The sequence below is a fragment of the Stenella coeruleoalba genome (assembly GCF_951394435.1).
Source record: "Stenella coeruleoalba genome assembly, chromosome: 4".
Taxonomy (NCBI): domain Eukaryota; kingdom Metazoa; phylum Chordata; class Mammalia; order Artiodactyla; family Delphinidae; genus Stenella; species Stenella coeruleoalba.
This window is the reverse complement of record NC_137149.1, coordinates 128,940,917-128,965,809: the sequence shown is the minus strand read 5'-3', so window position 1 is coordinate 128,965,809 and position 24,893 is coordinate 128,940,917. Positions and strand designations below refer to the sequence as shown.

At 43.8% G+C, this 24,893-nt stretch overlaps 1 protein-coding gene across 3 annotated transcripts in view; it reads right to left on the bottom strand.

The window, feature by feature from the left end:
• Nucleotides 1-1,544: 1,544 nt before the first annotated feature.
• The window catches only part of TBC1D9 (TBC1 domain family member 9), a 116,489-nt gene continuing 93,140 nt past the window's right edge, over nucleotides 1,545-24,893 (bottom strand). For 2 of the 3 annotated variants that reach the window (XM_079920758.1, XM_079920756.1), the window contains exons 12-21: nucleotides 24,241-24,526; nucleotides 23,613-23,742; nucleotides 19,819-19,917; nucleotides 19,577-19,645; nucleotides 15,152-15,392; nucleotides 10,010-10,075; nucleotides 9,022-9,108; nucleotides 5,357-5,431; nucleotides 5,159-5,262; nucleotides 1,545-4,067 (exon numbers count right to left, since the gene is read on the bottom strand). In XM_079920758.1, coding sequence (XP_079776884.1) covers nucleotides 3,342-4,067; nucleotides 5,159-5,262; nucleotides 5,357-5,431; nucleotides 9,022-9,108; nucleotides 10,010-10,075; nucleotides 15,152-15,392; nucleotides 19,577-19,645; nucleotides 19,819-19,917; nucleotides 23,613-23,742; nucleotides 24,241-24,526 — 1,883 coding nt within the window. In that variant the 3' untranslated portion in view covers nucleotides 1,545-3,341. The remainder of the gene's footprint in view (nucleotides 4,068-5,158; nucleotides 5,263-5,356; nucleotides 5,432-9,021; nucleotides 9,109-10,009; nucleotides 10,076-15,151; nucleotides 15,393-19,576; nucleotides 19,646-19,818; nucleotides 19,918-23,612; nucleotides 23,743-24,240; nucleotides 24,527-24,893) is intronic. The other variant, XM_079920757.1, reaches the window with a different exon arrangement.

The window sequence follows — 24,893 nt, the reverse complement described above, 5'->3', positions numbered from 1 at the left end:
GCATTCCCTTAGTTGTGGCAGGTCACATGGTCAAGTCCAACATCAATAGAGCGAGGAAATGTACTCTATTAAGAAGGGATAAGGACCAATCATTCAAGTTGTTACAGCAAATAAATTCAAAACTGCTAGAGGTCCCACCTACTGCAGGAAAACAAGTGGATGGAAAGAAAAGTTATTGCTTATAAATGATATGAATGTGTACATAGAACATCTAAAAGAATTGGTGGTTGGGTATTCAGGGCAGGGATGAGGAATTTGGTGTCAATAGTGATCACATGTTGAGGGTGAGGGATTCTGGCTAAACCAATTTAGCAGGATTCTGGCTAAAACTGGGCTCTTGAGGACATGCCCAAGGACAGGACCTAGTAGAGAAAACTCAGAGGAGCCTGACTAAAGTTTGGTAGCGACTTGTCACTACTGCCCATTGGCTGACCAGGATCCCAGCAAGTGAAGTTCTATGTTTTCTACCTTCTTGAAAAAAACATGCTACTCTAAGTTCGTGCTTTGTCTTAGTTTGGGTTCTCCCAGAGTCAGGCCTTGAGACAAAGATTTGTAATTCATTCAGGAAGTGATCCCAGGAAATACGGGTAAGAGAGTGGGGAACACAGAGAGGGACTTGAGTCATCCCATAAATGGTTTTAGAGGTAAGCAAAATAGCTCTGTGTGTAACTGGATTTTGATCGCTCAGAGGTATTCCACCTGACGTTGAGGGGCCTGAGATATTCACCGCCAACTCCCATCAGTTATTGGTCCAGGGCTGCTCTCGGGGTGGGGGGGGTGTTATTTTCCTTGTTCTTCTAGTGTGCCATGCACAGGTGGGCAGATATGTCTCTGGTGGCCAGAAGACCCTAAAACGTACAGGTGCTGACAGGACAATAGGAAGTCAGGCCAGCATCACTAAAGTGGTCAGAGCCGAGTGAGCCGGGCTGGATATTAGGACATCTGCTACAAGACACTTTACAGTTAACAACTGGGGGGAAATAAGCAGGAGGGAAACCTCAGAAGTCAACGGGGGAGAAACACAGCAGTAAATGTAACGTGGAGCTGATTATGATGCCTGACAGCAGAAGGCACTGACAAGACGGTCTCAGAGACTGAGCTGGAAAGAATCAACTCAAAGGCTCAGGGCTCCTCCATAGGTAGCCTTTCGAAGCAAACGGACTAGAACCTGCTGTTATATAGTATATTGACACTGTGACAGAAACACTATGAGGTGCTGGAACAAATAAGGACAGTATTATGACAGAGTGTCAACAGGAACATATACTTTCAGGGTGATGCGCTGTTCAGTTATAATCCCGTTCTCAGTGCTAATGGAAAATTCTGGCTCCTCTCATTTATCTAGGGCTACACATTTAAATACATGTTCATTCCCCTCGCAAACCCATCTTTAATTCTGGAGGTGAGAGAGAGTATCAGACTCTATAGAGTTATTTCTTGAGGCATCTTTAAGTGATAGAATAATGGAATAATGTATAACCATCTAAGAGTCGAATCAAATGAATGACTACTCAAATACATACCAAATGGTGTTACCGTGTACTAATCAGGGTTAAACAGAGGTATTTTCACCCTTTTATCACTTATGTAGGATTAAGTTAAATGATTAGATGACTGACAATGATTCTCTTCCTTATTTTACATTCATATGCACATCACTATGTAGTGTATTTCTGTATTTCTTTTCTTTTCTTTTTTTTTTTTTGGCTATGCTGCAGGCTTTCGGGATCTTAGTTCCCTGACCAGGGATTGAACCCGGGCCCCCAGCAGTGAGAGCGCCGAATCCTAACCACTGGACCGCCCGGGGAATTCCCCATACTGTATTTCTTACCTCAAAATATTTGCCTACAAAAATTTGTTACCTAAGTCAAAATGGTTGCCTAACATAATTTCCCCTGCTACGTTGTCAAAAGAATAATGTTATCTCCTTAGACAGGAACTCAAGCACTGAGATAAAAGCCACATCTGAGTATCGGATGTATTTTATTTGTTCACATTTATCCTACTTGAGGTTAACACTACTTCATTGGACAGTTTAAAAAATCATTCTGTAAACAAAATAAAAAACAGCAGCAACAGCTAAAATAAAGACCAATGGCCAGTAAAATAAAGGAATGCATTGGAAGGAGTATTCTGCATAAGCAAAGAAAACGTGACCATGATTATGAATTCAACAATAAGAGAAAAAAAACTCCAACATCTGTAAAAGACAAAACTATAATAGGAATAAAAAAGAAGCAACAATACAAAGTGCAGGTGCGATAGTTTTCATTTCCAAGTCCATTCAGGAAATAGAGCATACTATTCTTTTATATAAAGTGACAAGTTCCGCTTTAAACATTCAGTTACGTTATCTTGCAGGTTTTTTCAATTTACATTATCTCTACTTTACATGGATTTAACTGGAAAGATGGTCATATGTGATACATGGTATAATTTCTTGAACCTACGGAGAGTACGGAAATGGTAAAGTTCATTGTTTTACTTTTTGCTTCATTTGCAATGAGTAACAAGAAGCTGAAAATCTAGTATGAGAAGCATCAGTATTTTTACTCCCCCCCCCAAAAAAAAATCCTGAGCCCTCAAATCATTTCTGTTGCCACTTTCAGATTCTCTGTAACAAAAGACTGTTCATTTCCCCTGAATTCTGGCCAGCTGACTTAAATCATCAGTTCTGTAAATGCAAAATTGGCCTGGTATTTGTCCAAATTGATCAGATAGAGGTGTTATTCCGGCATCACATAAAAATCACTCACACTTTCATAATTGCTTAGAACCTCAAAAGGGAACATCTGTGAAACATGATTTTTGAATAGAGGACTTTTATGAAATATATTTCAAATCTTAAAAAATAGTTTTTATGCTCCCTAAAAGTGGTATAGGATTTACCCCAGCTGACAGTGCCTATTCCATTTAAGAACATTCTGTGTTTGTGGCATTCTACTTTCCTTAACAGCTCTAATTTTATTTAAAAAGCCCCAATACACGTCTGCCGCCTTATTTAGTGTTAAACAGCACTATGTATACAGCTCAACAGCAAGATTAAGAAGTTATAAATACACACATATCACGGACAGAGTCATCTTTCTTTCGGAATTCATTGAATAAAACCGTATTCTGGTAAATCCCCCTCCCCCGACAAGAGAGTGAACTGTGCCTACATCGAGGTGTTTAAGTATTCCTCCAACAGCTTTCATTGTATTATATTATGAAAACACTAGGCTTTAAGCCGGGTACTAATAAATATTTAATTTAAAAGGAAGAAAGAAACCCCAACACAGAACATAAAAAAGACCCTCCCCCCGCCCCCGGCCTGCGTGTCCCTACAGAAGGCGCGGGATTCACCCGGACATGGCCGAGATCTCGTAGTCACTGGCCGAGGTGAGGGGCTTGCCCATCATCCGGATGTTTTTTGCACTGGTGATTCGGGCCATCATGCACACGGGCTTGTCAAAGTACTTCACTAGGGCAGGTTCTGTCAGGAGGGAGGCCAGGAACTGCTCGAAGGTGATGGCCCAGTCCCGGTCCAGGCTGGTGCTCCGGGGCAGCGCCGCTGTGCCCTGGCCGCTGCGCACCAGCACCGTGTCCTCACCGATGTCCTCGCAGTGCAGCTTGTCCTCCTCGTGGGAGCCGGCACTCAGCACTGAGTACGAGGACATGGAGCTGTCGTCCTTGGTGTCGTCGTCGGAGATGAGCATGGAGGAGCAGGCCCCGTGGTCCCGGGGCGAGGAGTCCTCTAGCTTGATGTCCTCCATCTGTCCCCCCAGGGAGTGTTCCTCGCCGTCCCCCGCCAAGCTGGCCGGGAGGGGCTCCACGGGGTCCGGCGCGTAAGGCTGGCCCGGCCCTTTGTTGGGGAAGAGCATGCCGCCGGGGAGGCCCTGGTTGCCGGGTGGCCCGCCACCTCCGCTCCCGCCCTCCTTGGTGGGCTGGGTAGTGAAGAGCTTGCCCACTTCCCCGATCTCCAGCAGGAGGCTGGTCACCGCCGCCGTGGCGTGGTACAGCTCCTGCTCGTTGGGGTCCTCGCTGAACATGTTATACATCGTCTTACACAGCTCGATAAACTGCCCCTGCAAAGTGATGGAGGGAAAACACAAGCATGTGGCCACCTCATGAGGAGCACGGAGGCAGGACCCAAGTGGACTGCAAAGCCATTTAATATCAGGACTCCTACAAGATCCCGGAAGAGTCCTACCGTAGTGTGGATGGATGTGTAGTTTAAAGTCTCTTTCAATGCTTCCTTTTTTTAAACTGGGAAAACTTCTAACATCCATGAAAGCAGAAAGAATGAAATAATACGCCTTTATAATAGTACCTATCATTCTAGAGTCAAGAAGGACCACGGGGACCTCCCTGGTGGTCCAGTGAGTAAGACTCTGCGCTCCCAATGCAGGGGGCCTGGGTTCCATCCCTGGTCGGGGAAGTAGGTCCCATATGCATGGCAACTAAGAGCCTGCGTGCCGCAATGAAGATCCCACGTGTCGCAACTAAGACCCGGCGCAGCCAAAATAAATAAGTAAATATTAAAAAAAAAAAAAAGAAGAAGGACCATGTCATACAAATGTTTCACTAACTGTTTTATCCTTTCTTGCAGTATCTTAAGTAAATCGCAGATCTCACCTCATCTCATATCTACACACTACAGCAGGCAGCCCAATGTTTCCAAGGTCAGGTCAGCTCCAATCCCCTCTCCCATGACACATCTGCTGGTGTCCACGGACGGAAGTCATGCCTCCCACCCCCACCAGGATGATTTATCTGTTCTTCTGTTAGAAAACAGCATTTGCAACCTGTATTTTAATTATTTATATTGTTTTATCGCCCTCATTACATTTCAGCTGTTTAAGGAAAAAAATATGTCAGACACCTTTATAGCTGAGCACAGTGGTTTGAAAACAGCATGAGCTTGTCTTCCGAGTATCTGAGGGTATTTTTAAAGATTGGGATGAGAATGCATGTATTCTCAAATTTGAATATTTCGTGGTTCACATATTCTCTGAGGAGGTCATTTTCTCACAACAGAGCATACTTTTAATGCACAAAATAGATCCGAACAGGTACTACTTAAGCGCCTTGAGGAGTACTTATTCCACATTTATCTATGGCTAGAAAACAGAGCTTCAAGGTTTGAAATGCATGAACTACACTGTTCGGTACTCACCTGATTCAATTTGGGTAAATCCTTTGCATTCTTTGATCTGGATTTATTTTCTGGAGTCCAGAGTCTCAGATAATTACGATTTTCTTGAGAATTTGCCCTCTTCCCTAAAACCCAAATGCCGAGAAATAAGTGTTCAAAGGTCAAGAAGCAACTGTTGAACCAGCAGTAAGGGAAACACAGAGAAGAGAAAGTCTGTACCTCTGTCGGGCTTTAGACTCACTGTAACAAAGCCATCGTCTGCACTGTGTTTGCTTCTGCTGTCCAATCCAACCACTACCAGGAAAGATTCAGAAGAAAAAAAGGAGAATGTTACATGGTAAACCCATAGGTTGAGCAGGTGTAGTAGAAAACAGAAAAACCTCTAGGTAGAGTTGCCTAACACAGCAAAACAAAACAAAACCCCAGCACATAAATAATTAGGTAAACAACAAGTAGTTTTTTAAAGTGTGAGTTCCCACATATCACATGGGACATACTCACGCTAAGCAAATTATTTTTTGTCCACCTCAAATTCAGATTTTACTGGGTGTCTCATATTTGATCTGACAACTGAGTGTTGCCTGCCAGGTCAGTAAACAAAGGATGTTGCAGCCATCAAGCCAGCAGCACTGCAGCTGCCCCCAACTGTGCCATCTCCACCCTGCGGGGATTCAGGATGGAGAAAAATAGGATACTGGCCCTAGATAGCTAAGGTGCATATCAAAGGAATGATTTCAGTAAGCCCAGACTCTTGCATCTTCCCATACACAGAAAAGCACTAAATTCATTAACTTGAGATATCTGGTTTCTTTAATTAACACTAATCTTTTGATATCCCCACTACCTGTTTTTTTTTTTTGCGAAAAAAATCTTATATATCCTGGCTCTCCTCCCTTATTTCTTCAGAGCAGTCCCTCTGAGCTATGTGAGAGGCTGCCTCCGGGGCTTAAGTCCTCGGTATGTCTGCCGAATAAAACGTAATTCTCAACTTCTAGGTAGTGCTTTTTTTTGTTTGTTTTTTACAATCGAAAAACTCTATCTCTAGGTGAAAGGTTCCCCAAGAATCCTTTTTCACAAGCAGGGCTCGGTGTATAAATAGGAATTAAAGGAATGATGTCATGTGGTGTTCAGTACTTAAAAAACGGTGGTGCTGGCCCCAGTGAATGTTGATTTCCCCCCTCTGTTACATTATCATCTTAACTTTGTATACATGAGATTGACCTGTCAGGCTCTGCAAAAGATCAAGAACTCACTTTTTAAAAAGAAACTGACGTCTATGTTGATAAAAGAAAACAAATGTCATGTGCTACTAAATTCCTTCAGATTCATAATCTGGCATTTTTTGACTTTCAAGAAAACAACTTATAATTGTTTTCTTCTTTCTTCTTAAAACAGGACATCCCAGGGCTTCAAAAGGGAGAGGTGTACTATCCCCCCAGTTTCCCATTCAGTTTGTCAGCTGTAAGAATGCATCCCAAGCACTTCCTCAGCCATACAAAAGGAGGCTGGTTTGCCGCATACGTAACCTTTACATATTTAGTGCCAAATTTAAATCTCAGCAGCTTTTAAGACAGACTGAGGACAATGAACTATATATGCCGTGGAGAAAGTCCTCTCCTCCTAATGTTGAACTAGCTTTAGGGAACAAGTAGATAGTCCAAAATGTTATGGTAAGCCCCATGCAATGGATATTATACAGCCAATTAAAAACCATGCTTTCAGAGAGTGTAAATGACATCGCAATAGGCTCACTGGATTTTCAGTGAAAAAAGGATACAAAACCGTACAGGCAGAAGAGGTGGACATGGCATGTGCCAGAACACGCTTGTTCTATGTTTAAATTGTTCATAAAACAATCCTTCAGCCAAAACAAACAAACGAACAAAACTGTATCGGCAGTTTGATCCCAGTTTTATATATACATTATGGATATTATTATAATTATATGGATAAAAAAGGAATACTTCAAGATATTAATTATTATTGATAGTTATCTTTATATCATGCAGTTTTAAGATATCATTAGCTTATTTTATATATTTTGACCCATATTTAAAAATTTTTGATACAAAGCAATAGTACTTATGAAGTTAGAAAAAACATTTTTTTTTTTTTTTTTTTTTTTTTTTGCGGTACGCGGGCCTCTCACTGCTGTGGCCTCTCCCGTTGCGGAGCACAGGCTCCGGACACGCAGGCTCAGCGGCCATGGCTCACGGGCCCAGCCATTCCGCGGCACGTGGGATCTTCCCGGACCGGGGCACGAACCAGTGTCCCCTGCATCGGCAGGTGGACTCTCAACCACTGCGCCACCAGGGAAGCCCAGAAAAAACATTTTTTAAAAAGCATCTTTTGAGGCTATTAAATGCTACTGGCATGTAACCATTCCTAAAGCATTTCTGAAACAAGTAACTCCTTTTCTGAGATGAGTTCCCACTAAGAAAAATGCGGCTAACATTTTGCAGCCAAAATATGATTGCTAAGGATTTGAAGAATGTTGTCAGATGTGCACTATGCTAAGAGGCTTACTACATTATCTCACTAAGTCCTTACTATACCCAATGTGACAGCTCTCATCTCCACTTTCCACACAAGGACCCTGGTGCTCCCAGATGCCCGAAGCTGCCTGAGGTCATCTAGACAAACAGAGCTAGCATCCTGTCCAAAACTCCTGCCCTTAACATCTATCACCAATAAGAATACTGTCTGGCCCTTGCTCCTCTCCACTCTATCACTTAGGGGCTCACAGTTTAAAAGCAGGTCTAAGCTGTGCTTATTTGGGGACCGTAAGATTTAAGAGGCAAAAGGACCCAGGAGCAACCCATGCTGACTTTCAACCTTGGGTGAAGTCAGGAGGCCGCCTGCCCTACGGATGAAGTATCAATAGAATGGAGATAATGCACAGCAGCAGCAAGCCCAGTCGCTGCTTAGATCCACACATGGCACAACAGAACAGGTTCATATGTAAATCTGGGGATATTTCCAATGAGCCGGATCATGTCTGTGTAGATCTAACAACCGCACAGAGCAGGGGTCAGCAAACTTTCTCCGTAAAGGGCCAGATGGCAAATATCTGAGGCAATTCTACCACTGTAGTGTGAGAGCAGCCATAGGCAATATATAACTGAATGAGCTTGGCTGTGTTCCTGGTTGTGTTCCAATAAAACTTTATTTATAGGCAGTAATGTTTAAATTTTAAATTATTTTAATTCTTTGATATAAATTTTATATTATCGGGCTTCCCTGGTGGCGCAGTGGTTGAGAGTCCGCCTGCCGATGCAGGGGACACGGGTTCGTGCCCCGGTCCGGGAAGATCCCACATGCCGCGGAGCGGCTGGGCCCGTGAGCCATGGCCGCTGAGCCTGCGCGTCCGGAGCCTGTGCTCTGCAACGGGAGAGGCCACAACAGTGAGAGGCCCGCCTACCGCCAAAAAATACATATAAATAAATAAAAAATAAATAAATTTTATATTATTACAGGCCGTACAAATAAGTGGTGGGCTGGATTTGGTCCAAAGTTTGCTGACGTCTGTTACAGAGCAGCGTATCTGATGTCAATGCTAGTCCAGATTCTGGAGATCAGCATTACAACAGAATGACGTTCTTAATGAATGCTTCTCCCTATCAAGGAGAGGGGAGCAAAGTATATGCTCTCCAGGTAATGCTTTTTCTAAGCCAGCAGGACATAATGTACATGGTCCTTTCTGTGGGCTAAAGTTCCCACTCCCCAGTAGTTAGTCAAGTTCAAAAATTTAAAAAGAAAGTAGCATATCAGGCACTTGTATTCATTATACTTCCTTGATTGCCTAGCTTTGGAGGCAACTTTTCCCAATAACAGAGAGCTCTGTAGAAAAAGAAACAGAGGCCCTGACGAGGAAAGTCACTTACCATGTGTGCATTCTGGGGTGATATCTTCAAAGAAGTATTGAGTTGCTTCAAAAGCGGAATCTGGCTCGTCCTGATCAGAGGATGGCTCTGGAGAGGGAGGAGAGATGATTCTCATATTGGCAGGGCCAGGATTCAATGAAAGTGTGCTTTAATTGCTGAAGAAATGACACGGGGCTCATGAGAAGCTGAAGTTACGAAGGTGGGCTGGGGGGTCCCATCACTGGTGCGGGCCTTGAATGCCCACCTCCTCAAAACCCTTATGCGGGAGGGGCTCCCTCCAGTTCTAGCTCCACCTTCCTTTATAACAACCCCACACTGAAGTGTCCCTTCACATTTGCCTTTTTTGGAGACTTTTCCTAAATCCTATGGAATGAGGGTTTAAGGAACCAAACTTTGGGAAATTGTAACTATAATGATAATTCCCAAATCTGTAGTTTTACCCTATCTCTATCCTTGGAGCTAATCCCCCTTCCTCCCTCCCTTTTTCCTTCTTCCCTTTTTCCCTCCCTCCCTCCCTTCCTTCCTTCCCCCCTTCCTTCCTTCCTTTCTCTCTCCCTCTCCCTCTCTTTCTCTTTCCCTCCACCTCTCCCTCCATTTCTTTTTTAGTATTTGCTAGATATTTCCAGCTGGAGGCCATCCTTGTTTAAAACTGAACTCACAACTTCACCATCTTTCCCACTGTTTCTGTCGGTGGTAACACTGCTCCCCCTCGACTCAGAATCCCACGAGTTACCAAGTGTTATTCGTTCTCTTGCAGAAGCCTGCTCTTTTCTATTACTGCAACTCACACTTCACACAGGTGAGTGATCATTGAAATAAGCACCTGCTGATTCAGGAACTCATGTAAAAAGTATCGTTCAGTTTGTTCTCAGTGACCAATGAGTGATTTTGTACATCAAAAAAAAAAAGGCAAACAGGTCTCGCCAAAAAAGACTTCAAGCCAGGCCAGAGTCACAGGTACCTGTGCTACTCTGTGCGTCTCGCTTACCAGGCAAGACGTGCATTTTGTACAGCAGTTTGAGCTTCTCTGTGAGGTCCCCATGGCACGCGGCACCTAGAAGTCACATAAGTAAAAATGTGAAATGCACCATGTGTGCTACAATCCCCCCGCCCCCAGGCTCAGCATCCCCCAGAAGCACCTACTTTTACAAATTGAAACCCAGGTATCGTGTGGCAGAAGGTTTGGCCAGGATGTATTTGGGTTGAGAGCTCTGGAGTCAGGATACCTGGTTTCAAATGCTTTGTACTTACTACGTGCCCTTGGGAGAGGGAACCTCTCTGTACCTCAGTTTCCCCTCTATGAGGCAGGATGACAAATTAGAAGATACTACCAGTGGTCTTGATATCAGGGCCCATGAAATGTGAGAACTAAAGGTGTTAACACTTAGAATAGTGGCTGGCACAAATTTAACTAGTGTTATTGATAAGAAAAGTCAGGTGACTGGGCCTCAACACCCTAAATACTTGCGAGAGTTCAGAAATAATCTCAATACACGTTTAAGAGTGTTTCAAATTACTCATTTTAGAAATCTTTTTTAGTTGCTTTTGGGGTCTCTTAAATATTTCTTCAGTTCAATTTAGCCTAACCTAGCCGCCATTATATCACCATTGCTTCAACCCAAAGAATCCTGTTACTTTTTCCCTTACAGTCCATATGTATTTCAGGAATCAGAAAATCCTTTGTAAACGCGTGTTCCAGAGCGCCTAGTTGAAGGTTCATCAGATTTGGGAAAAGGGGAATCACAGGATCTGGATTGGTTGGCAGGGGCACCAGGGGTTATCTCGTCCCACCTCCCACTTAACGCAGGGGCCTCCTCCCACACCCACATCCATGTAAGAGAGACGTCTGAACATCCTCAGGGACGGGAAGCTCATCACAACCAGAGGCATCTCATCTCACTGGGGAGTTCTAGAAACACTGAAAGGGCTCCTGTCATTTTTACTTCAGTCAGGACCCTTAACCTACAGGTTCAAGTGCAAAAATTCCATGAACCACAAACAATGTAAAATGTGGCCACGTGCCAATGTCACTTTTTGGGAAGATTTCCACAGTCCTTATCAGATCTCAAAGAGATCACAACTCAAAAAAAGGTTTAGAACTATTCCTTTTCCTTCCTCTTTAGAGTAAAAAAAAAAAAAAAATAGGTCTATTACGTCTTCATTACAACGATCCTTCAGATTTTAAGGACAGCTGTCCTGTTCCTCTCCAGCTTATCTTTTCAAGGCAAATTTATGTCCCCCAGGCTATACCCTCTCTACATTTTTCAACTTTCTTGTACGACATTGTTTGTACACTCTTCCCTATTCTTACCCACATCCACCTTATGTGTTAATGTGTCCATCAATAACCCTCTGGACAGAGAGTTCCAGAAGCTTCTAGTCCACTGCAGAGAATAGTGGAACTGTTCTTGACTCTTAGCCTAAGTCTGCATTCAACTCTTTATACTCTTCACTCTGGAGTTTCTTATTGACCACATAGTTAACTAAACCCCCAAATGCTTACACACTGACTAATACTAACCATGAAAATAATGACAGACATTTTTGAACCATTCACTTTGTGTTAAATCCTATGTTAACTACTTTCCATATGCATTTCACTTCTCACAATAATTCTACGAGATGGTCACAATTATTATCCCAACTTTACAGGTGAGAAGTCGGGCTTATTGATATTAAGTAATGTTCAAGGTCATAAGCTAGCAAGTGGCAGGCCCAGGATTTGAACTCAGATTTGTCTGACCCTAGATCGCATGGTTGAAACCACTATACTATATATGCAGACATACAGTTCTTTTACAATCATTTCTTAAAATTTAAGATTTCTGATTTATCTCTATCAGTTTGTTTTTGCCAATCATTTCCTCCTCTGATTTCTTTAAATCTTGTTTTTGTCCTCCAACACAATGGCTGTCTCTCTTCACTTTTGTAGTGGTAGCTTCTCTACCTTTATAGTTTAAATCCCTGACTAGGTCAGGTAGGGGGGGATAAGCAGTAATTGTAGTGACAATAACTAACACTTTTTGAACCAGGCACTGTTGTAGGAACTTTACTTGAATTATCTCTTTTAGTCCTGACAATAACTATTTTGCAAATGAGGGAACAATCACAGAGGTTAAATACCAAGCCCAGCATACTAGAGGACTCTCCATTGACCGTCATGCTTTGGGTGCAGGGTTCAGACAGTCATTGAATCACCAACATCCATATCCCTCCAACTTTCCGTTTATCATGAGTTATCTGTCCAGTGACCAGCTGCCTCATGACATCTATGGCATGTTTAGAAATGCTGCCTTCCAGCAATACCACTGGAAAAGGAGGTCCAGCTAATTAGTGGCTTGCGATTGTAATCGCTCATCTCTAATTCCATAGAGATGTTCTGTTCACTAATTTCTAGAGGGATCTTTCTGGAGATGAACATTGAAATTATTGATCCATCTCTTCCAGAATTCATTCTTTAGTTTCTTAAGACTTGAACAGAAGTTCTCTTTTCTAGTCTACTTGTCTGTCTCCATAGCTGTAATCAACCCGCATGACTGACTACAGCTCTTGAGACTCCGCCCGGCAAACGGGGTGGAGTTGACTTTGCTCAGAGAACTCAACTGCATTTTTAAGAAGCCCAAGTACTCTTCTCCAATGTTTCCACTATCTTGGACTGCAAACCTCGCTTTCCTTTTCGGAAGATTTTGAAGAGTATTTACCTTGTTGGGGTTTGACTAGGCTTAAGTAAATTAAATATTTATATTTATTCCTATCACTTTCTACACGTGTCTGGTATTTTTGTTGTGAACATCTTTGCTAGAAGCAGATTCGCATTACAACTAATTGGCCATAAGGCCATTTTGCCATAAAAGATAAAAATAACTGGTTGATGGTTACATTACATTAGAAAATAAGATGTCAATTTTTGCAAATCCTTCAGTGAGCTAATCTAAGCCAGACTGTGTTAAAATTTGCACCATTTTCAAGAAACTTACGCCCATCAGGAATCACATTACTATTTCCTTTTGGGGGGATAGGAGGAGCTTGATTCTTCGTTTGCCTCCAACGTCTAATACTGCGTGATAAATTTGGTAAAGACGGCCTGAGAGGACAATCTGTTGTATCCAAATTAGCTAAAGAATCAATCACTAATGTTCTCGAAGGCTGTTGTGAATTAGTAGCTGCTTCTTTTATATTTCCATAGCTTGGTGAACTTTTGGTTTTGACGAGTGGGAGGCATGACTGTGCTCGCCGAAGGATTTATAAAAACTGATTTGTTATCTTTTTCTAGTATCGTAACTGTCAACCAATTATTTTGATCTCTTATGGCAAAATGGCCTTATGGCCAATGAGCTTTGCAGCAAAACTGGCTGCAGCAAAGATGTTTACGGCAAAAATTCCTAGAACCCTCTCTACGTGCAGAACCTGTCTCTTTTTTCTCCTCCTTATTTTTGTCCAAAGGTAATTTTAAAAAATCTCCCTTTTGATAGACACCAAGGTGATAATAATAGTTACTCTGGGGCAGAAAAGATTAGGAGAGGGTCAAAAGGGTCCTTAGCCTTGTCCGGATTGTTTTACTTTATTTACTTTATTTTGTTCACTTTTTTGAAAAGCAGAATGTATTTATGTTACTTTTGTAATTAAAAATTAATGCCTCCTTCTTCCCTAAAAAGAAAAAATCCTATTTGCTGTCCTTAGCACAGAGTAATGAGAACAGCCCTCATCTGAATCCTGGACCCAGTACGTACTAACTGTGCTTTTCAGTTCAATAACAGACATACACTGACTTGCTAAAAATGAATGTTCCAGCAAGTTGCTTAACTTCTCTAAGCCTCCATCTCTTTAACTGACAATGGGGGTATTAATAGTAAGCAGACAGGTCATAAAACATAATATTGATAGTAACTGCACAAACGCTGCTTCCAGGGTGCCTGAGTTCAAACTCCAGCTTTGTAGTTGTGTGCTTTAGGTAAATTAAATGCACATAAAGCATGAGGGCAGTGCCTGGCTGAGCAAATGCTATATAAATGTTAGTTATCAATACTGTTATTACCCTCAAAGGTCTGTTGTCTGGATTAAGTGATAAAGTACAAGTTCTAAAGCATCACAACAGAGCCCGCACTTAAAAAAGGCTAGTTTCCTCCATGTACCCCCTTTGAATGATACATCTGAGCGCTTTATACAAATAGTTTTTACTTATCTAAGAGGACCTTATCTACACCTCTTTGCTTTTTTAACAACCATCAGCTTTCTCTGGCCTTTAAGCCTTCCAGTCATTATTCTTAATGATTTAGGGTACTTTTTGGAATCATCGTTGGCTCTATGTCTGACGCCTTCATCTTTCGTGGGCACAGGTCATTTTCAAGTGCATGGACCAAGGTCACAGAGTGGCACAACTAGAATTTTAAAACGTCTTCCTTCTTATCTCATTCAGACAGCCTGACATAATGCCTGCTATATCCACAACCTCGTAATGGGCGGGCCAAGCTTGACCACCACGTAGCTTTTCTGCTCAAGTATTAATGGGACAAGAGTCCAGTGGAATATAGGACAGGAAACAGGTCAGACAGTGAGGCTGACAGGCAGAAACTCGTGCTGCTTGGGAGGTGAGGGTGTGCATTCTCAGGATGGACACGCTTCCTCCCCGTAAAATGGAGGGAAAAGACTTCCATTTAGACTGCAGGGCTGTTGCATTTTTTTTTCAGCTCTTTATTAAAAACATTATGAAATGTTTTATAAAATTTTATGAAACATATGTACCGTAAATATATTTTTTGACAAAGAAAAGCAATCCATCCAAACATTTCTTCCCTTGTAAAGTTATCGTGATTCGTGGTTTCAGTGTTTAAGTTGGCATTCTTGCAAACTCTCTGATAATGTATTTTAACTAGTGCTGAGGACTATCGAATGTAGAAGTGGTTAACGATATATGATTAACAATTTAATCATATATCCATTAACTAAAAACGAATTTTACAGTCAGCTTGCAAACCTTAAAATGTGCTTCTCTGTCCTGTAAACCTTGTCTCCTGAAGCGAGCGGGGCTGTGGTCCTGAGGGCGGCACAGAGAACCACGAGGACCACGGTGCTTACTGACCTATTCCCCCCTCCCCCTGCCCCAACTCATGCAATAACATCACATCCTTACTCAGTCCAGAGACAAACTCTCGGAAGTTGATCAGAGAATCTCCATTTTCATCTAATAACTGGAATAAGCGCGAGGCAAGCACGTCAGAGTGAGTTCCACAGGCCCAGGGAAAGAGCAGAGCAAACATGCCCTTGAACAGCTCAAAGTCGATGCGGTACTGCTCGAGATAGGGCAGGCTGGGGTCGTGCCGGTCCAGCGCATTGCTGCTCCCACCCCAGTAGCAGCTGGTTAGGTGTTCCGCCTGAAAAATCAAAGAACAGGAGGACTACTGGGGACTGCATCTCACAGCAAATACCAAGAAGAAAGGCCCTCCCTCAAATCTGGAAAAAGGCTTTAGGTCACCCGTGTGCATAGCCTGGGGGTGGGGGCAGTGGTCTGGTCGCAGGGCCCCTCAGCTTCTCTTCTACATATATCTCCACTTGACCCTGCTCCCCCCAAACTCCATGGCAACCATCTCTGTGTTTACATCTGGCATGAAAAACCCGGTTCAATTACTGGTGTAGGTCAAAAAAGAAAGAAAACCCTCCCCCTCCCCATTTTCTTCTCCCCCTGCCCATCCCCACACTCAAAAGCATTTTAAGAAGTAACTCCCATAAAGACAAACTCTTTCTTTTTTTTCTTTTTTTTTTTTAAATTTTATTTATTTATTTTGGTTGCGCCGGGTCTTAGTTGCGGCAGTTGGGCTCCTTAGTTGTGGCATGCATGTGGGATCTAGTTCCCTGACCAGGGATCGAACCCATGTCCCCCGCACTGGAAAGCAGATTCTCAACCACTGCACCACCAGGGAAGTCCCAACTCTTTCTTTTTTTAATTTAAAAGAAATACATAGAATGTTAACCTGAAAAAAGGATCTGTAATTCAGGCAATCTGATCACCTTGTGTCCTCAGCGAGGATGGTACAGCCCAGAGGGTAAGTAGCTTCCACAGGGTCATCTAACCAGTTAGTCAAAGCAGAATCATCATGCGATTTTGAGTCTCCAAACTCCTAGTTTAGTGTCCTGTAAACCCCCTGCTTCCTGGTCATCAAAATCCCATTAATATTATCCTAGTCATCCAGTAGTCAGGCTACAAGTGTGCGGTCCTCCTGTTTCACGCATCTGAAAATAGCTCCAGGGAAATTATGAGTAGGAACCACTAGGGTGAGGAGAACAGAGACCCAACAAAAGGCTTCTTGTTTCTGTCCTTGGAAAGAAGGCTGCCTCTTTATTCAGGAGGTCATATTGATTCTGGTAGAAATATACGCCCATTCTAGGAAGACCGCAAAGAAAAAACATCTAATAGAAAGGCCAGTACGGAACACCCCAGCTCTCCTGTATGTAGACATTTACAGTTAGCACTGAATGGTAGCCTGGGGAGATCGGAGGGGCATCCAGAGGGAGACTTTATTTTTTACTTTATTCTCTGTTGTACTATTTCATTATAAGCATATATAAATATTGCAATAGCAAAAGGCACTGACAAAACAGATCTCCCCCTCCCCCTGCCTAGGGGTTCTGAGAAGGGAGAGTCAGTGGTGAGTGCGTAGTACTTCAGTGTCGTTCTCACTTAGAACGGAGCAAAGAGGACCAATGTCTTTGTCCTCACTGTTTGCTGGGAATTGTAGCTAATAAACCCAAAAAGAGCGGAGTGAGAGTAGGCAAGAGAGGAGGAAGGAGAGGTTTCTGCAGGGCAGCCTCGGGAGAATAAAGGAAGTGTGTCAGGTCCACCAGGCTTCGGGCTGCACTGGCGCTGTGGGTGGAGATGGGGGCGGGGCTTGGGAGGAGTGGTGATGGTGGTGACGTCAGGGAGAGGAGGGTCCGAGGGACTGCACTGAAGTGATGCCCAGCAGCCCTCTGGGTGGGACTGTGTTGGTGATACATCCCCAGGAAGGGTCCTCTTTACCGGAACTTCGTCAGTGGATGAAGGTTACCCAAAGCACTTCCTCCTAACTAAAGCGCTCACGTTCCTCTGGAAGCAGGCCTGAATGTGGTGCATACACTTTCACCGTGCTCACAACCTCAGGAAACGACAAACCATGCAGACCATGACGCTCTTCTTTGATGAGACCCCCTACTCCATCATTTGGGCACTAGGGACCCGAGATTGAAAAAGGACTAATTTATTAAGAGTTCAAGAGAAACTAAGGCATAGGGGTCTGAACCACATTTTCCATCAAATCTGCCTCAGGGTGGCGGCCTTTCACCTTTTTCTACCAAGTTTTAGCCCAAAGCCCAAGGCAGAATGCTCCGTGGGAGACAAATGTCTCTTTCCTTTGTATCCAAAGGAAACCCCCCAGAAATTGGCTTTTTAAAGGACTAAGAGTCTGGCAGCGTGTCTGACACAGTCATGCCTCAATAAACGTTCGTTCAGATGAATTAAAGCCAATGAAAGTCTTCAAAAGACTCAAGAAAGAGTCGGTAACTGAAGTCTTTGTCTTGGGTTCCACAGTACCCGAGAGTCCTTCCCATTCCTGACACCAGCCAAGGGTCTCGGGTTCTCTCTTGGGGCGCTCAGCAGACTTGGGGAACTCATGTTTGTCAACACACCCTTAGGGCAGGGTTTTGGAGTGTAAAGAAAGCTTTCTTCAGGCAATATCCTCGGTGTAGAAATGACACACCTGGTACCTGGAGGTGCACAGACCAGAGAGTGCAGGGGTGCCCGGGTAAGAAGACAAGGGCACCCCTGTCTCTGTGTCTTCAGTGATCTCCGGATCTTGGACTTCTGCACAACCAGCCCTGGTCTTCCTTTTCCCGGTGTGCCCCAGAGTCAGCCTCCTCTTTCTAATGTTATAGCGCTTCCCATTATCTGTGCATGGTCTTGCCCCTCCAGCTGCTACTCCCGCTTCCGTTTAGTTACCCCAAATCCTGGTCCTACTGGCACCACCCTGTGAAGCAGATTTCTTCCAGTCCTCAGTATCCTTTGAAAGTCTGATCTCAACTGGATCATTGTATCTTCTTGTTTTGAACCTAGTTGGATCACTGTAGTTTTTGCTTAACGAAGCGAAGAGGGACTCCCTCCTTACGGAAAACCAACGTACGCGGAGCAATTAGCTACCGCGCTTTACGTGTCTGAATAAAACACGAACGAGATGGCACAGGCTAGACACATCGTCGTCAAGTGCTGAACGCAGCCTGGTGGGGACGCAGTTGTCCACTCTGTTGGTCATGCTGCTGGGCTGCACAAAGCCATCAACCTCTCTCTGCCGGCCCCAGAAGCACGCAGAGATTATACTAGATGGAAAACTGATCACTAATTCACCTATGTATTCAACACACGTTTGGAACACCTAGTGGGGAGAGACACTAAACTAGGCACCAGTGAGACAAAAGGAAATAAAACGGTGGTGCCTCCAGTAGCTAACAGGCAAAGCGGGAACATTTGCAAAAATATTCCCAGCTCTCACTTTGTCTGATCCTAAGATCTATTAGTGTCCAACTCAGATCTTTACGTTTGTCCCTTTATGTTCGTTCCTGTAATATCTTTGCAGTCCTCAACCGTCTTCCTTAGTTCTGGGAGTAAAAGGCTCTGTACACAAGAAGCTAGCCAATTAAAGATTGTGATAAAATCGGTACCCACATAAAAGGCATCTTTTAAAACTTTTTTCTCGGCAATTGCTACATTTTTACAATGTTGGTAATGACAGTTATGAAAGAAGTATTTTTTCTGGAAGAAAAACCATTCTATACTGCTTTATTTACTGACATAATATTTTCTTATTGAGGATCAAGATTGGTATGGGCTGACTTAGAAAGGAAAATTGCAGAAATTTAACAACTAAGCTTTTCCTTAGACATTTGAGCAGCTTTATTTTTGGTTTTTTTTGCTTTTTTTTGGTGGTACGCGGGCCTCTCACTGCTGTGGCCTCTCCCGTTGAGGAGCACAGACTCCGGATGCACAGGCTCAGCGGCCATGGCTCACAGGCCCAGTCGCTCCGCAGCATGTGGGATCTTCCTGGACCAGGGCACGCACCCGTGTCCCCTGCATCGGCAGGCGGACTCTCAACCACTGCACCACCAGCGAAGCCCTTGAGCAGCTTTATTCTTATTCTAGCTACATATCTCTTTTTAACAGTGCTTTAATATAGATTAGATTAATATAGATTAATATAGGAAATTGCAATTTACAAGAGTCTTAGGAAGAATTTAAACTTGATTGCCATCGTTCCAGTGAGAATTATAAAGTAACGCCCTATTTTCTTAAGACCAAGGAAACAGCTAAAATATTATATGGAGTGGAAGAAAGCTAAAACATCAATTTAAATGAGTTATATCTTTATTTTTCATATTAAGTACTCTATTTTTACACTCTCAGCTCTATCTTTCTATTTATGCATGTTGACACTCATCCTATCCCTTCATAATTTAACAGAAAAATCTAGAACTAACTGAATTATTAAAGTGAACTCCTTTTTCCCCTGAATGTACATGAATTTTCTTTGAAACTCACTTTGAAAAGAGCATAAAGTTCTTCTAGCTCATCAATGGTAAAGGAAGTTTCTGTCACAATGGTTCGTACCTATAAGAAGAATAAACACAATGAATTTCACAAACTCAAAAATGTCATAAAGGGAAACTTCCTGATTTTCTTGTTTTAAATCATCTTCAGTCTGTCAAGCAGGAATTTGAGTTGGTAGGAGTGTGAGGAAGGATGGAGAAAGAAGGTCACATGCCATTTCTCAAGAGACTCACCACGTTCCGTTTTGTAGTATCCTCCAGTGTCTGGATCACCTTCAGTCTCTGTTTGAATCTCATCTGCTCAATCAAATCCGCCCGGATAGTTCCAAATTTCTGGAAAAAAACAACATTGGTATTTCAAGAAATCTGCTAAAGCACTCGATATCATGCCTGCAGGACTGATGGAGATAAATCCTGATACCAGTGGGAAATTTCCTGCCAAATGACAGGCCTCCTAGACTATACCTTTATTTACTATATGGCCTTTGTTTATTTGGAGGCCATTAAACAACCATAAATAAATAACAAAAAATTCTCATGCTTCTTCACAGTTGAACCAAATTTCAAAGCCACATGAGGCTTCCTCAAATCAACAGTTCATGGGGGAAGGAGAGGGTTAAATAAGGCTACAAGGGCCCTTTGTGGATGAAATAATGCTTTAAAGGAAGAACTTTCTTGGCAGGAAGAAAGGAAGTATATAAGGCTAACTATTAAACTGGGAGGTTGTAGGAAATGTTGGAGTGAGGCTTCCTGTCCTGATCTCTAGCTCAATAGCATTTGTCTCTCATTGGCAGACACTGAGGGCTAGCAACCTTTTTTTTTTTTTTTTTCCAGTACACGGGCCTCTCACTGTTGTGGCCTCTCCCACTGTGGAGCACAGGCTCCGGACGCGCAGGCTCAGCAGCCATGGCTCACGGGCCCAGCCGCTCCGCGGCATGTGGGATCCTCCCGGACCGGGGCACGAACCCGCGTCCCCTGCATCGGCAGGCGGACTCTCAACCACTGCGCCACCAGGGAAGCCCGCTGAAAGGTCTTTTATTAAAGTGCCCTGTGCCTTCCAGAAAGCTCATCTCAGTCTATGGGTGAACCTGAAGGCCGGGACTTTGTCTTCTACGTCTGTGTATCTAACAAAACTGCACTCGGGGCGCACACAGAAGAAAACCGTCTCCTAGACTGTCCGTACCATTCCTTCCAGGAGGGGCTCGGTAGGACTTCACAATGAGCAAGGCATTTATGAATCAAGTTACCATCTCTACTCGACAGGAGAAAGCTGATCAACTGGCATCAACCTAGGGATCTCAAGGCTGACTGTGCTTTCGGTATTTTCCCTACTTTTCTATTTTCCTGACTAATTATCCTGAAGCACAGGAAGCAACGAGTCGCCTGCTTCAGAACACCAGTGTTGTGCCGTATAACCAGGTTATAATGGGCCTCTGTGTCTAGTGGCCCCATTCTGCATCTAGGGCAGTGATTCTCAACCCTCACCGGGCTCTTGAATCACCTGGGAACTTTAAAAAAATATTTATTCTTAGGCCTCATACCAGAGATACAAAGTCTAGAATGGAGCCTAGGAATGTATATTTTTAAAAGCTTGGCTTAAAAATTGTTTTAAGTGGTTTTAATGCACAGGCAGAATTGAGGACCGTCAATCTAATAGGTGGAAAAAAAAAAAAGAAAGGCAAGTGTTTGTGGTGTTTTCTTTAGGATGGCCTAGAAGGCATTGGGAAGGCAAAGGAAACTTATGAGCAGGGCAGTGACACCAAGCAGAGAGGAGAAAACAAAAAACCAATCATCATGTATTGAAAGGCCAGGTAATGTAGGCATTGCTATAAATAAACAGGGTTGTCTTCCCAGGCAGAGGAAGGAAACTGCTGCTGTGTCCTGTGATAGGATATTTGGCAGCCTAAGAGTCACCATTAGGGACCAGGCAGACAGGATGGAAATGGAGACCAGCCCTGGTCTTGTCTCCATTCTCCTCTCTTTCCCATTAAAAATGGGCCAAGTGCTGACCTCAACAAGACCTTAGCTTATCTACTGTCAAGAACAAAGCTGAGTTTCCACATACCAAGCTTTATTACTTTGGTCTAGAATTCTCTTTAAAATAAAGGTTTCAGGGGATGCCTTTAGGAAAACAACCCACAGCTATAATAATAACTATTGCGTTCAGTCACATGGGCTCTTTTTCTGGAAAAATAATCATCCAAAATTTCTGACGGAGGACTACCCAAAAGTCCTGGGGCAATGATTTTTTAAAAAATGCGTTATGGGGCTTCCCTGGTGGCGCAGTGGTTGGGAGTCCGCCTGCCGATGCAGGGGACGCGGGTTCGTGTCCCGGTCTGGGACGATCCCACATGCTGCGGAGCGGCTGGGCCTGTGAGCCTGGGCCGCTGAGCCTGCGCGTCCGGAGCCTGTGCTCCGCAACGGGAGAGGCCACGGCGGTGAGAGGCCCGCGTACTGCTAAAAAGAATTTGCGAAAACCTGCAAACAATATATTAAATATCAGAGAATGCTCGTGATCTATTTTAAGTCAAAATTGGAATGGTACAAAACACTTTTTGGTATAAACTTATTTTTTAAGTGTAAGTTGCAAAAAATAAAAACATATTTGAAGACTTCCCTGGTGCCGCAGTGGTTAAGAATCCGCCTGCCAATGCAGAGGACATGGGTTCGAGCCCTGGTCCGGGAAGATCCCACATGCCACGGAGCAACTAAGCCCATGCACCACAACTACTGAGGCTGTGTGCCGCAACTACTGAAGCCCGCACGCCTAGAGCCCAATGCTCTGCAACAAGAGAAGACACCGCAATGAGAAGCCTGCGCACCGCAGTGAAGAGTAGCCCCCACTCGCCACAACTAGAGAAAGGCTGCATGCAGCAACGAAGACCCAACACAGCCAAAAATAAATAATTAATTTAAACAAATTTTTTTAAAAACCGAAAAAAACACCCCATACTTGAGGGAAATATGCTCACAGGATATGGTTTTTTCTTTCATATTTTTCTACAGTTTCTACATTTTTTTACAATAAACCTGCATTACTTTTATGATTCTAAAACATACCAAAAATGTTTTGTTTTCAATATATATGGAGTGTCAATGAAAATTTTCTGAAATACTAAATTACCAGTCTTTCTCCCATTCTGAGTTAAGGACACACATTTCTGAAAAGATGTCTGGATCCATGCCGATTTTTTTAAAAGCACCAAATTTTGGGTTCTCTTTAGGAGAGATTTCTCCCATATCCAGGCTGTTGCTAATTGAAGTGCTGACAGTCGCCAGTCATACGATCCCAAAACATCAGGAGAGGGTCTAGTGTGCTGAGCGGAACATTCATGCTCTTTCTTAATGATCAGGAGATGAACAAACCATGAGATGTTATGGGCACTGAGTCCTTGGGGACGCCACAAACCCCAGGTGCTATGGGGTACACAGGACCGTGGTTCCTTCACCTGTAGACCCTCGTTAGTTCTTTTATGGGATTCAGGACCACATCTGGGGTCATCATGGACCAGGAGGCACCCTCCCACGCCCAGGCCAAGCAATTTTAGTGGAATCCTAGGACTCTGGTTCTTCTCTAGGATGGTATAGAGTATTCTGTGTGTCTTGGATGTAAGAGGATTGGCTTGTGTACTTCCCAGAAGACCTAAGGACTTGGCATGAGCATGGGAAGTGAGCTGATTTGTGCAGGTCAACCTCCCCACGCTTGCTTTCAACAGTCCCTCCTCAACCCACCCAGAGTTGAATAGGAGCTGCTCCTTGATCAGGCTTCAGGGTGGGCAAAGCCAAGAACCGGAGGGCCTGAGCTGGTCATGCCAATTGCTCTGTGGTATAAGATCCATTCAGTGTCCACCTCTGGAGCTCGAAGCCGTCAGCTGGCAGGGAGCTGCTCGCTTTGGCAACTAGTCCTCAGAAGGCGGAGGGAAGCAGGGACGCCCCTGGGTTAGCAACGGAAGCTGCGGCACACGTCCAGCTGAGCCCCTCGGAGCACTCAAGAGTGCTGTGATGCTCGGGCAGGGAACGTGACCTACCTCATAGGAAGTTCTGATGAGTCTGAAGATGTCGACCTCAGGATAGGGCTCCACGTCATCACTGAGCAGGGAGTGGAGATGAGGGATGGGGGGCAGCGTGCTGTCCTTATTGGTCACACTGTCCAAATACCTGGAAGAAGAAATGCATCTGGAGTCACTGGGAGGTCCAGAGTCAATGAATCTGGAATCCCTTTACACCTGTCCACCCATTATCTGCAAACTCTGCATATCAAAACAAAAGACTAAAATTTCCTTAAGAGCAGAATAAAATTTCCTTCACTTCTTTTTTTTTAAATTGTATTATTTTTTTAATTGAAGTAGAGTTGATTGCCTTCACTTCTAAAGACAAAGCATATGAAAAGAAATGCTCAGCCACAGAGAAAAGTGGGCATTATGATTACCATCAGGCCAATTAAGACTCGTGAAACCAAGGAAAAAGATACACGGTAAGTACAGGGAAGAGGACTTCCCTGGCGGTCCAGTGGTTAAGGCTCCGTGCTTCCAATGCAGGAGGCCTGGGTTCGATCCCTGGTGGGGGAACTAAGATCCCGCATGCTGCGTGGCACGGCAAAAAAAAAAAAATGTACAGGGAAGAAAACCCCAAGGTAGTTTTCAAAGTGAGAAATACCTTCCCAAAACGGTCATGGCCTCCCCATCGTCCTTGCAGTTCAAAAGTTTGTCCACATTTGCGTCCAGCACAGCCAGGGCCAACTGGAATATCACTTTGATTCCTTCATAGAAGAAACAGTCGACAACCACAACTGCACTCTCAAAGGGCATCACGCTGAGAAACAGTGTGAGGAACCAGGACAGGGAGATGGTAGAAATCACACCCAGGTCCTGCATGCAGTCATACAGCTGTGGGACATAGTCCCGGGCAAGTTCCTCGAAGACACCCTGGTCCACCAGGGCACCTGCAGTGGAGGTGGACGCAAAAGGCCATGGGTCAACCAACTGCACCTTCTCACTAATGAACCCAACCCAATGGCTTGACGAAAATAATCCAGTTCACAACTGCTGCTGAGACAGAACTCTAATTACTATGTTACTAGACCAAGGTGTCAGCACAGCCAAGTCACCAGATGAGTTCTGGCTACATCGTCTCTTTCCGGGGTCTTCCTCTCCTGATTCTTTACCACAAAAGAGCAATAACATGAGAACTCTGAAGCCTGTTGAAAAGGTCAATTTACAAAATTCTCCTGGCACACAATTACTTTTTTTGTTGGCAACATGACGTTTGGTTGGGCATGAAATGTATATCTAAGTAGGCTCACTTCTTGG